The following is a 12336-nucleotide window of genomic DNA, read 5'->3' as shown; positions in this document are numbered from 1 at the left end:
GTGCGTAAGTTAAATATATGAATGGAGCAATACTACTAAATAACCACTTCACAATTTTCAAATCATTTGTACAGATTTTGTCATATAATTCATCAAAAATTCTATAACATAGATGGAGCAGAGGATGAAAATGACTTGTCAGACACTGTTAAATGATTTGCATATGTTCATTCATTTATTCTCACAACCATCCTGTAAAGTAGATACCATTATTATCCTAATTTTAAAGATGAACAAAAGTCAAGTAAATCACCTAAGGTCGCACAATTAATGGGGTACAGTAAACACTGAAAGTCACATGAGCGCGATTGCAAAGTATTTTATTTGTTCCCTAAACTACACTGCCTATTTCACAGGTAAAGAAAACAGAATCTAGAAAGCAAAGTGACTTAATTAATATCTGTCACTAGGCTTTTCTTGAGGGGGAAAAACAAGCATATGATTTCGAAAAATAGAAACATGTTTCTTCCAGAGTGACATTTTTTCCCTGCAGTTATTTGTGGAAAACCAAATATATAAGCTTCTGTCCTATCCAGTGTCGAAGGTAGGGAAACAAGAGGCTTAAAGCGTAAATAATGTACCATTTTCTCCCAGGAAAGACTTGCCAAGTGTCATGGCACGCAGTGTGGCTTCTGCAGCCCAGGGATGGTGATGTCTATCTACACACTGCTGAGGAACCACCCAGAGCCAACCCCTGACCAGATAACCAAAGCTCTTGGAGGTGAGGCGTCTTCCCCCATTGCAGGCAGGAAACTACCCAAGCAACTCGGGAAGGAGTTCCCAACCCATGGAGAGATGTCATGGCACAGCTTTGAGTTTCCTCCTTAGTACCTATCTTCAGCCAAAATTTTTGCAGGATGTGATGCCTTCATTTTGTCAGCAGTGATGACCAAAATTGGGGCAATGCTGCTTTCATTACAGACCTTTCTTCCTTAATGGGGCCCATTGTCACTCTGCGAAGGCATTCAAATGGGCTGTTTCTAATACTTTTAATGTAATCTTTTCCAACCATGGAAATGTGGGTAGTATGGAAAAACGAGACCCTGTTATTTTTTTAATTAATCTTTTAGAATTATTTATTAACTCTGCTTATTAAAATTAATTTTACATAGAGGATAAACTGTCAGATACTTTACATTTTTATATTCTGGTTGGGTTCATTATAAGATCAAGAAGATCATAGACAGCAATTAGTTATCACAAATAAGCGTGGTGAGCAATTTAATATCCTATGACAAATAGCTATCAAATTTCAATGCACAAGCACAATTTTCTACGCAAAAAAGCATGTTAGCAAATGTCGTTTCCTATAACAAACATATATAGTTTCAAGGTAACTGGTCACTAGTTCTTAGGAAAGAGCTTGTTATTATTTGTCTTGTTGATGATAGCCATTCTAAGTGGTGTGAGATGATATCTCATTGTGGTTTTTATTTGCATTTCTCTGATGATTAGTGATGTTGAACATCTTTTCATATGTCTATTGGCCATCTCTTTGGAGAAATGTCTATTCAGGTCCTCTGCCCATTTTTTAAATTGGATTGTTTGTTTTTTGTTTTTTAGTTGTATGAGTTCCTTATATATTTTGGATGTTAGCCCCTTATTGGAGGTATTTGCAAATATCTTCTCCCATTCAGTTGGCTGCCTCCTTATTTTGTCAGTGATTTCTTCTGCTGTGCAGAAGTTTTCATGTGGATGTTTAATATAGATCCCATTCATTTTTTTCTTTAGCTTTTACTTCCCTTGCCTGTGAGGTCAAATTCATAAAATGATTTTTAAACCCAAGGTCCATAAGTTTAGTACCTATGTGTTTTTTTTTTCTATGCAGTTTATTATTTCAAGTCTTATGTTTAGGTCTTTGGTCTGTTTTGAGTTAATCTTGGTACACAGTGACAGATACCAGTCTAGTTTCATTCTTTTGCACGTGGCTTTCCAACTCTCCGAGCACCATTTATTGAAGAGGCTGTCTTTTCTCCATTGTGTGTTTTTGGCTCCTTTATTGAAAAGTATCTGTCCATATTTATGTGGGTTTATTTCTGTTTACAATTCTATTCCATTGGTCCGTGTGTCTATTTTTCTGCCAATACCATGCTGTTCTGATTATTGTTGCTCTGTGGTACAAACTGAAGCCAGGGAGTGCGGTACCTCCAGCATTATTCTTTTTTCTTAGGATCGCTTTGGCTATTCGAGGTCTTTTGTGATTCCACACAAATCTGATGATTTTTTGTTGTATTTCTTTTTAAAATGCCATTGGGATTGTGATGGGGATTGCATTAAATCTGTATATTGCTTTGTTGTTTGTCTCTTTGAATATGCACAGTCTTACAGAGATGGATTATTTCCTCCCAGATTCGATGGCTGTAATTCACATAAGGACCACCAGGTGGTGGTGTTGTAAAGGTTGGATAAAGTTATGAAGTAGATAACCTTATTCTACTAGGAGTGGATAACTTGAAGAGTATATTTTAGTTCGCAATCCATTTACTTGAGCTCTTTCTAAAATCATAATGCTAGCCACACTGACAACCTTTATGTTCATATTTTAAGAAAAACAACAATATAAAATAAAATTCAAAGAAATGCTATTAGGTATGGCATGTACTTTCTAAAATGGTCAACTGATATAAATCACCACTTCATTTCATCTTGTCTTTCCTTTCAAGACTAAGGAAGTAAATTTTTTGAAGTTTTATCCTTTTCCTTAGAATCAGAAGAATTTTTGCAATGGGTGTTATTAGCGCTCCGTTGGTGGACCTTTAGTAGGTCTTACAACTGATTATGTGGCCAAGAACAAAAACAAAATAGAAAACTCTGACAATAGGTCTCTCTATGCTTTAATGTTTGCTTATAGTTTATCAGAAAGTGTCCATTGCCACTTAAATACTGCTATTTCATGCCATGTAGTTATGTTCCAGATATTTCAGCTCCTTTCCTCTACTCCAAAGAGATAGTCTTAATTCATTCATCTTGTATATTCTTTCTTCCTAGTAAAAGGAAAGATAGATTATGAATCTGAATCCATCTTGTGCATGCAGTTTCTTCCTAAACTATTCCCGTTCTATTACAAAAAGGAATATAACTATTAACCAAGTTTCCACATGACTCACTACCATCAAGTTTCCACACAACACTTTATTTCTAGGTGTTTAAACCTGCCCACTTGACACATATACATTTCTTCTGAAATGTTTAAATTGTATTTGAACGTAATAATTTTAAATTTATTTTTGGTATAAAAATAACACTTTCCTATTAAGAACAAAATTAAAAGACAAGGAAAAAACTCATTCATATGTCTGCCCCCAGGAGACAACCACAATCAAATATTTCTATTTTCTTTCAGCCCTTTTATGCATAGTTTTTGTTTGCTTTCTTTAAATACTTGTGACTACTATATACAGAGGGTGCCAAAAAAATGTATACACATTGTAAGAAAGGAAAAAAACTGTATTAATTGTAATACTCAATATATACCGATAACAAAAGATGAATACAAGTCACGGTTGACCTCTGCAATTACAAGAGGTGCTCAAAGTGGTTGCCATCAGCAGGCAGACAATTCTGATTATGGTGTACTACTGCTTGAGCATAGACTCTTAAAATGTGTAGACATTATTTTGGCCCCGCCAGCATGTAATTTTATATTATAAACACAATTCTAACAGTATAACATAAGAATGTTCCCATGTTAGTAAAACATCTTCATAAATATTATACTGGCTGCAAAATTTGAATATACTTTTTAAAAAGATAGTGGTCCCCTCACCTTTCCACCATGCTTTGGAAATGCTGAACGATTAAAATAATACCAGGTAGTTATTGAACACCTACTATGCTGTACTGAGAGGGTTCAATAGCATCTAAGACAATCCTTGCCTTCCCTGGGAGCTTAAGATCCAATGAGGGAGGTAAGTCATGTACATAAACGACCCTGCTCCAGCATAGTCAATGATAGGCCTGCAGAAGGATCCAGGCAGTGAGTGGTACAGCTCTGACTGGGATGTTGGAGCAGACCCCGTGGAGAAGAGGGGCTGGGGTCCTGACAAATGGATACACTTTGCCTAAGAAGACATGGAGGGAGAAGAGACTACATGAGAAAAGCTTAGCAAAGGACTACATCTGAGATGTTTTGGGGGGTGACAGGTTATACGAGTTAGGACAGGGGTGGGATTAAGGCATGAAGAGTTGGTTGGGAAAAATTGTAGAGAACTTTGTGCTATTTCAGAAAGAAAATATAATCACAAGATCTATTTTTGAAGAGTATCTCTGTTCCAAAGAGCCATTTTGCTGGTTTGGGAAACAAAAAAGAATCTAATTACTAATATGGCCATCCACTGAAAACATGAAGCACAAATATGCAATATATTTCTATATCTTCCATCAAAAATTGATCTCTTCTTAATCAGGAAATTTGTGCCGCTGTACTGGATACCGACTAATTGTAGAAAGTGGAAAGACTTTCTGTGAGGTAAGTTAAAATGTAAAATACGTATATAAATTTTTAGTGCCTTTAATACATTAAGAAACCTATGCATAATCATCTATTGCATTTAATTATCTCTAAAATAACCCCATGTTAATCTTTCTAACCACTGAAAGTTGAATGCCACTGTTGATATTGTTTTTAATAAACATTTAGCATCTGTTTTGTTTATAGCCTTAAATTAGGCAGTTATGTAAGAAGTAAGTATATGGTCCATGACTTCAAAAGATGCAAACTCTATTGAACTAAGTGAAATTAAACCATAATTGAAAGGCAAAATAATTAAAAGCTCAATATATCCTCCATACCATGTGTATAAATTATGAAAGATTGTAGATTAAAGAGAATTAATGAGCAGGAAGAGAAGACACAAAGGAAAAGGGGAGTGTTGAACCAGATCGTAAAGCAAGTGATAGAAATGGATAGGTGAAGAGAAGGCACTAGAAAATTCCAAGTAAGACAATACATGGATGTAGGAAAAAGAAAGATGTCCAAAGTTCAGCTAAGATATTGATGTGGCTGAAGCATTAAAGAGTAAAAAGGTATTATTTGGAGCTAAGGAATTTAGACTTAACCAATATATAGTCATCATCATCTGTTCTCGAGCCAGTATTTAACACGAGAACAGTATTTCAAAAGAAAAATTCTTGGTACGTGACTGTAGAAAGGATAAGCCGGGAGAGACATGGTGGGGATGAGGGCATGGACCAGTGCAGTATCCAATACATAAGAGAATGAGGACCTAGACCAATGTGTGAGTATGAGCCCAGAAAGAATACTTTCAAGAAGGAGATTACTCAAATCATAACCTCCTGGTGATAAAGATGCAATAACTAAAAATATCCCAATCACCTTCAAAGTTGAGAGATCTAGGAATCAGATAGATGGAGGAAGTTGGAAAAGAATGATTTAGTATATGGAGTGGGGGATAGTTTGGAGATATATTAAGTTTTCAGAAAGTTAAATATTAAGAAGAGGCACACTTTTGACACAGTTTCAGTTAGGGGGTTTTCTCAGCACTATTTTTTATGGAAAAAATAAGTTAGGTATAATTTTGGTTGAAAGAAACAATTCAAGATGTACAAGTTAATTCCAAATACTAATTTTTTTGAAGGGAAAAAAAACTACTTTTAGACCGATAACAAAGAATTCGAAAAGCTCTTACAAACTATACTGGTTTATTTTAAATCCTGAGTCAGATGCCATATCAGTGGAACCATATGAATGGCCAATATCCCACTATTGTTGACATACGAAAACAGCAACTTCATATGATTCAACCTAGTACTATGCAGTCATTTTCCTGGAGACAAAACTCTATGCAAAGATAGATATTTTTGTCTCATACACTCTGGGTCCCCACGTTCAGCCACTTACAGTTAGTTCCATTATAGTGCAGAGCATTGTCATAAAATCCAAATCCCTTCTTACTCTGTAAAACGTTACCTTAGAAGTAAAAATATCAGCCACCACTTCAGCACTTCTGATGTATCAGATACTATGCATGTCTTTTGCATATTTAAATCTAAGAAATTTGTTTTATTTTTCTAATTTAACAAACTCAACCCAGCTAGTATGTGTTACAGTAAGACCTAGAACCCAGGTCTCCTTCAGGTCTCCTTGGCTCCATGTATGAAGTCAAACTATAGGTGTGCAAATAGCCACAGACTCTTAGGCTGTGTCTGCACGTGAAAAGGGCAAACAAGAATGAAATACTTTGAGAGTTGTAATAACTAAGTAGTGAATTCAGGCCAAAAACACGATTTTGGGTCTGAATGAAACGTTCTGAAAATTAAGGTAAAATGGTTTGGGATTTGAATTATCCAAATAATTCAGACTAGCTCCAATAACATCCAAATAAATTCAAGTTTTCAGTGTATTTATATTTGTGTGTAGAAAGTCTTAAAGGCACTTGGTCTTCCCAGGACTTCATTACAGATGTTTCAGCCTTACAGTAAAGAAGAGCCATCTTTTTTGTTTTTTTAATTACCAACTATACTCCATTTATTTCACTTTAAGTAGGAAGCCTTAGCTGCTGACCCCATCCCTCCTTCTAACTCACTTGGTCCTCCCCTGTTACTTGAGTGGCACCATCAAAAAGACCCTATCATGAGCAGAGTGCACACTCCTTGTAATTTTCCCTAATTGTTCAGTGATGGAATAGCTCGTCTCCATCCCACCCTACTACAGAGTTTTGGAAGTCAAGGACACCCTCAATTACTTCTTCCATAACTCCTCTGGGGTCTGGGCACTGCCAGGTACTCAGGTAAGTATTTTAAAAATCGACCAATGAATTTGTTTTAAATGGCATTACTTTCTAAGGAATCAACTGCGTGTCAAATGAAAGGATCAGGAAAATGTTGCATGGATCAAGAAGAGAAGTCTTTTGTGAACAGAGAAGAAAAAGTAAGTTTCTGGTGTTCCACTTCATTTGGGGATTGACTGGAAAATACCTACAAAAATCCAAATTTCTTTAAGCTTTCTATTCTTTTCAGTGAGTCAAGTACAAAGTTAGTGAATTCAGGGCATAAACAGCCTTTAAAAGTTCCAAAATTAGCAAGCCCTTGACTTTCATGAGGCCAGTCAGCACAGAAGTCTGTTTTCCTTCAGAAACGTTACAACGTTCTGTGTCTTTTCCGGGTTACCTACCCATGTACCCCCTGCCCACCCCCTAATCAAGAACATCAAGAGACATTAGCAATGGTGCATATTCATGCTCATGGCAAATAATTATCTGCAAGTACTATCTGACACCCAGCACAGAAACTTAAAACCCAATTCCTGACGCCAAAAGAGGAAGCCCAGTGTCCAGGAAATCTGCTGGAGAAACCCACTGTCTCTGAGGGTGGGAAGAATTCCACTGAGGGATGCCCTGTAGCTCTGGTACCTCCATTTTGTGTCAGGGATGTCAGAGGTTTAGGCCCTGACTCGGGAGTCTCTGAAGTAGAGATTCTTGTACATCTCTCAGAAACTCTGAAGTTGCATTTGTATTTTGTTTTGTTTTGTCGAGATATGTACGAAACTGTATAATGAAGACGAATTCCAGCCCTTCGATCCATCCCAGGAACCTATATTTCCTCCTGAACTGATAGTAAGATACTTTACTTTTGTTGTTTCATGACAATGATGTGGTATAAGCTTTTTTGTATTACACTGTGGAATTACTGAGTTTTAGACGTTAAATCTGGGATTGTGTCCAATACGATAACCCGTTTATAGGAATTTGTTCAACTCCACTATAAATAATTAGAAAAAGACAGCCTAGAAGAGTGGTGCTGCCAGGATCTCAAAGATGCTTTGATTCACCCCCTCAGTTAGAGATGCTAAGCTCAGAGAATATAGGCAACTTACCCAACGTCACACAGCTACACTGTGAGATATATTTAAGGCATTTTGTAAAACTGGTAAAGTGAAAATTAAATGATACTGATTATAATGGAATTATATTACTCTTATTATTAACCTCGGTGATTTTCAGCTCAGTAGGGAGAGTATAATATAAATAGTGTGATATGCCCATCATTCTATTCCATGACTATGCTCTGAAGAGAGCCTGAGATGAGGCTTCTCAGAGGGCCTCAGACTCCATACAGCCCTCAGAGTGTGAGAACTTGGACATACCTAGTATTTACAGATTATATGTAGGCATATAGATATAGATATAAAGACATACGTGTGTGTCTACAGAGTTGTAAAAAAAATATCCATTTATACTATACCTGGTGAATGATTTAAGAATTTTTTTTCAAGAATCATTTTGCCTTTAAGCACTTTCTGTCCTACTGAAAAAGCTAATCCCCAAAGATGAGGCCCCTGTGAGTCACTGTTAGGGCAGAACTAGAACAAGACACCTGGCCATTGTGCTCCAGGCTGAGACACTATCATTATACCCTGCTGCCTCCTCTTCACATATTTCATAAATGCACATAGAGTTTGCTCTATTCTGTAACAAACTCAACCCAGCTAGCAGGTGTTAATGGACAAACACCTATTGTGATGTTTATTCAATGGTGCCCACATGAAAATTATCAGTCTATTTTCAAACAAGGCCTCCCTTTCCTAATCGCTATCAGTGAGGTCGCCTCAGAAAGCTAAAACGACCAGCAGGCCATTTGGACTCCCAGAACGGTGGATATATTCATGCTATGTAGTTCAGCAGCCTTACTTGAAAGCCTATTGGTTTTGCTTCTGTGCAGAGAATGGCAGAAGATCCAAACAAGAGAAGGCTGACGTTCCAAGGGAAGAGGACTACCTGGATAACCTCTGTGACCCTCAGTGACCTTCTGGAGCTGAAAGTCAATTTCCCCCAAGCCCCCCTTGTCATGGGGAACACTGAAGTGGGTGGGTGGTTTTTAAGTATGTTCTTTAGGTAACTCAACATCTGCGTCTCTTTTTAAACTCTGGGTAAATACAATTCATTTTTATTAATGGATACGTATGATCTTTAAAATGCTTTGCTGTTTTCTTTTGCAAATAAATCATTTGTGTCACATCAATCATTTGATGTCAGTAAGTGACATCTATTAGCAGCCATTGCCTTCCTGTTCTAATTGCCTCTAATGCTTTTCTCCTGAAGGACCCAGAATTAAATTCGAAGATGAATTCTACCCAGTTTTCATAACTCCACTTGGGCTTCCAGAACTATATTTTGTGGACAGCACAGATAATGGTACGTGCCTTCTTTTTCAAATAATATGTAATGATTGGCTGTTGGTAAGCTGTTAATTATATTCCCTGGGCTGATTTAAGCACTTCATAGAAGATCTGACCTCATTTATTCATTCAAAAATATTTATTGAGCATCTGCTATGTGTTTTCCATGAGCTTTTTCAAACTGTCCCTCTCAGTTGTGTCACTGAGTACTACATTCTCATAGGGGCCCTAATAGTGGGAAGATACCACGTAGCTGCCAGGTATGGAGAGAATGACTGAATAAATAAAAAGACTTAAGACATTAGCAAGCCAGTAGGAAAGGGTCTTGCCAGACATTACTCCATGATTCACAAATTTGCTCAAGGCTCATCTATACCCCCACACAGTCACAAAGAAAAAGAAAAAAGTCTGGGCCACAAATTTGAAATTTTAACTGTGAAAGTTACTTATTTTATACTCTTTTCACAATTTACCAAGTGCTTTCATATCTTCTTCCTCTTTTTTTTCATCCTCATAACAACCTTGGGAGGTAGACGTAGCAGATAGCCTTGGTATCTCCATTCTCCTGAAGAAGATATAGAAACAAAGGGCTTAAGTAACGTCCCCAAGTTCACAGAGTTCAAGTCAGGACTAGATCTGAGGTCTTCTTACTCCTAGCCAAGTACTCCTTCCACATCATGCACCAAATCAGGCTGTCTGAGAAACATATCCCACCATCCACTACCCAAATTCAACATTTGCATAGATAACAGGATGTAGGAGCTAAAAATCCTACATAAAATAATGTTCAGCCCAGTGAGTAAGCAGAAATCAAATGGAAAATTATCTGCTTTCCCCTCTGACCTGCCAATATTAAACCAGTCTGCCCATTATTCTTTTTTTCCCTGTTGGAAAGTCCTATCAAAGGACTCACAGGAAGAAATGCAGCCACGGGAGGCCATGCTGGTACAATAGAGGGTTGGAAGGAAGGTGTGAAGGTACTTGGTTAGGGTTGGGTGAATGTGGAGGAGCTGAGCTAGTAGATAGAGCTTGTAGACCTAAATCAGTGTTTCTCAAGCTTTTTGGTGATTGGTTGCCTCTCTAAGAAATGATAGACGTTTCCTCTAATCATCCCTCCATGAAATTTTAATACCACAGATAGACCATATATCTGTTCATGATATACAGGATGTATATCAGAGCACTGCACATAAGAAGAACAAGAGTTTTTTACCCCCACAGGGGCAGTATTGCCCCCTTGAGAATGCATGAACTAGATGATATCATAACTACTCAAAACATTTCCTGCAAACAAAACTGACCCAAGGTGCAGGCAGGTGTGTCAATTCTTGTTGTTCTGGTGAGGGAACAATAGGAACAGATGGCTGTGAAAGAAAGGCAAATGGTCAATGCGAATTTGCAGGTCGATTCCCACTTAGGCTTAATGATCTTTTAAACATCTTACAGGATCTTGGCTGGAATTTTCACATTTGATCAATTTATTCAGGAAAACACTAAGTTAGGTATAAACAGAGCAATCAATGTTAGATATCTGTGATTGGTATTCCTAAAATGTATGGCATATAGGACTGTACACATGACTGAGAAGATTTTGGTACCTAATATTTGGGAATAAGACAAATGGCCAGAAATATCTTTATCTTTAGTTTTTGTCATTCTAAATTAATAGGAAAAGAGAAGAGATATTTGAAAGATTGTTTCCATGCCACCCGTGCATCTTGTTACAGTTGACTTTAAGTTTTTATTCCACTATCTTATTTTCAGGGGTGACCATAGGTGCAGGCTACAGCCTGGCCCAGCTGAATGATGCCTTAGGTTCTATCGTTTCGGAGCAACCAAAGGAGAAGACTAAGACATACCGTGCCCTCCTGAAGCATCTGAGGACACTTGCCGGACCCCAGATTAGGAATATGGCGGTACGTTTGTTGCAGGAGGCTAGGCTATGCCTTCACCCAGGGAGGCTCAGAGATGTGTCCACGACCCGTGGGTTCTTGGCAGCGCACAGGAAACAATTCAAGCACAAGCCAAAACAAAAGCAAAGCAAGGATCAGTTTTTCAAGCAGAGAAAAAGGAAAAGCAGGCTACTCCGTAGCCTGCAGCACTCCTGCTGGGGTTTACGCCTATTATTGATGTCCCTTTAATTAAGGGCTGAATTAGGGGCTGCACATTCAAATTTATAGGAGGAATATTCAGGAATTTTCTGGGAATGAGCGGAGATTTTTTTTTTCTGCAGCTGGTCTGGTGATAAGTTTCAAGCACAAGTTTCAAAAAGGCCTGAGATTTCTTACTCTGCAGTTGGTCCTGCCTTTCATCTTCTGCAACCAGTCCTGCTTTTTATCTACCTCCCGTTCTCTAGCATTACATGAAATGAGCTGCAGTTATAGACAGTCATACAGTTCTGTTCAGTTTAGCAAACATTACTCCGAAGTGGAATCCCAAGTCGATGTCGGATAAGTCTCTGCAACATGAGTGTGCGTGTGGTGTATGAGCCCAGAGCGAGAGGCATCACGTGTTGTGTATGCCTTTGCCCAAAGTGAGAAGCATCATCTCCTATTGCACGATGATGGTCCTGGAGTCTGCAGATGCCCAAATTCCAACCCCAGCCTGTCGCCTCTGAGTGGTGTGATCCTGGAGAAACCACTTGACCTCTTTAAGCCTCTGTTTTTTCATTTTAAACATTAACATTAAGGCTCAATCAAATGGATTATCTCTAAAATCCTGTCCAGCTCTAACAGTGTGTGAAATATGTCTTATCCAAAGATTAATAAACAAGAGCCTACATTTCCAAAATGCTCTTTTATGTCTGGTTCTCCTCTTAGACCTTCATACTAAAGTCAGTTGCTAAACATGTGTATCCCATATGTCTATTCTTGGATGTCCCCGTTATCTAGCTTCTTGAGGTTTCCTTAGTATTATTTAAGATTTCCTGAGAAATTGCTTCGAACCACTGGCCCATTCCACACGTGATGGGTGTAGTTCAGCAGGGTTAGGGTGGAGGGCATTTCTCCTGATTGACTCTGGCCCGATTTCTGCTGACTCTCAAAATCCACCATATGTTTTCACCTTCTGCATCTTCTGTCCCTTTTTCTGGACCATGTTCTTCCTCTCGACATCATCTTGCCCCCTTGACTCCCAACAAAAGTCTTCATTCAAGGCTATGTCTGAAGCAGCTTTATTGACGGTTTGGTGCAATAGAGAAG

General features: G+C 38.1%; 1 protein-coding gene across 3 annotated transcripts in view; it reads left to right on the top strand.

Annotated features, from left to right (window-relative positions):
- LOC117025942 (aldehyde oxidase 4-like) overlaps positions 1-12336 on the top strand; it is a 129522-nt gene that overhangs the window by 74428 nt on the left and 42758 nt on the right. For all 3 annotated transcript variants that reach the window (XM_033112318.1, XM_033112320.1, XM_033112319.1), the window contains 7 exons: positions 595-721; positions 4407-4468; positions 6806-6889; positions 7494-7574; positions 8680-8824; positions 9060-9152; positions 10901-11052. In XM_033112318.1, the coding sequence (XP_032968209.1) occupies positions 595-721; positions 4407-4468; positions 6806-6889; positions 7494-7574; positions 8680-8824; positions 9060-9152; positions 10901-11052 (744 nt within the window). The remainder of the gene's footprint in view (positions 1-594; positions 722-4406; positions 4469-6805; positions 6890-7493; positions 7575-8679; positions 8825-9059; positions 9153-10900; positions 11053-12336) is intronic.

Source organism: Rhinolophus ferrumequinum, chromosome 8 (assembly GCF_004115265.2).
Source record: "Rhinolophus ferrumequinum isolate MPI-CBG mRhiFer1 chromosome 8, mRhiFer1_v1.p, whole genome shotgun sequence".
Lineage (NCBI taxonomy): Eukaryota > Metazoa > Chordata > Mammalia > Chiroptera > Rhinolophidae > Rhinolophus > Rhinolophus ferrumequinum.
Note: the sequence above shows the minus strand (reverse complement) of the source record. Positions and strands in the feature narration are given on the sequence as shown.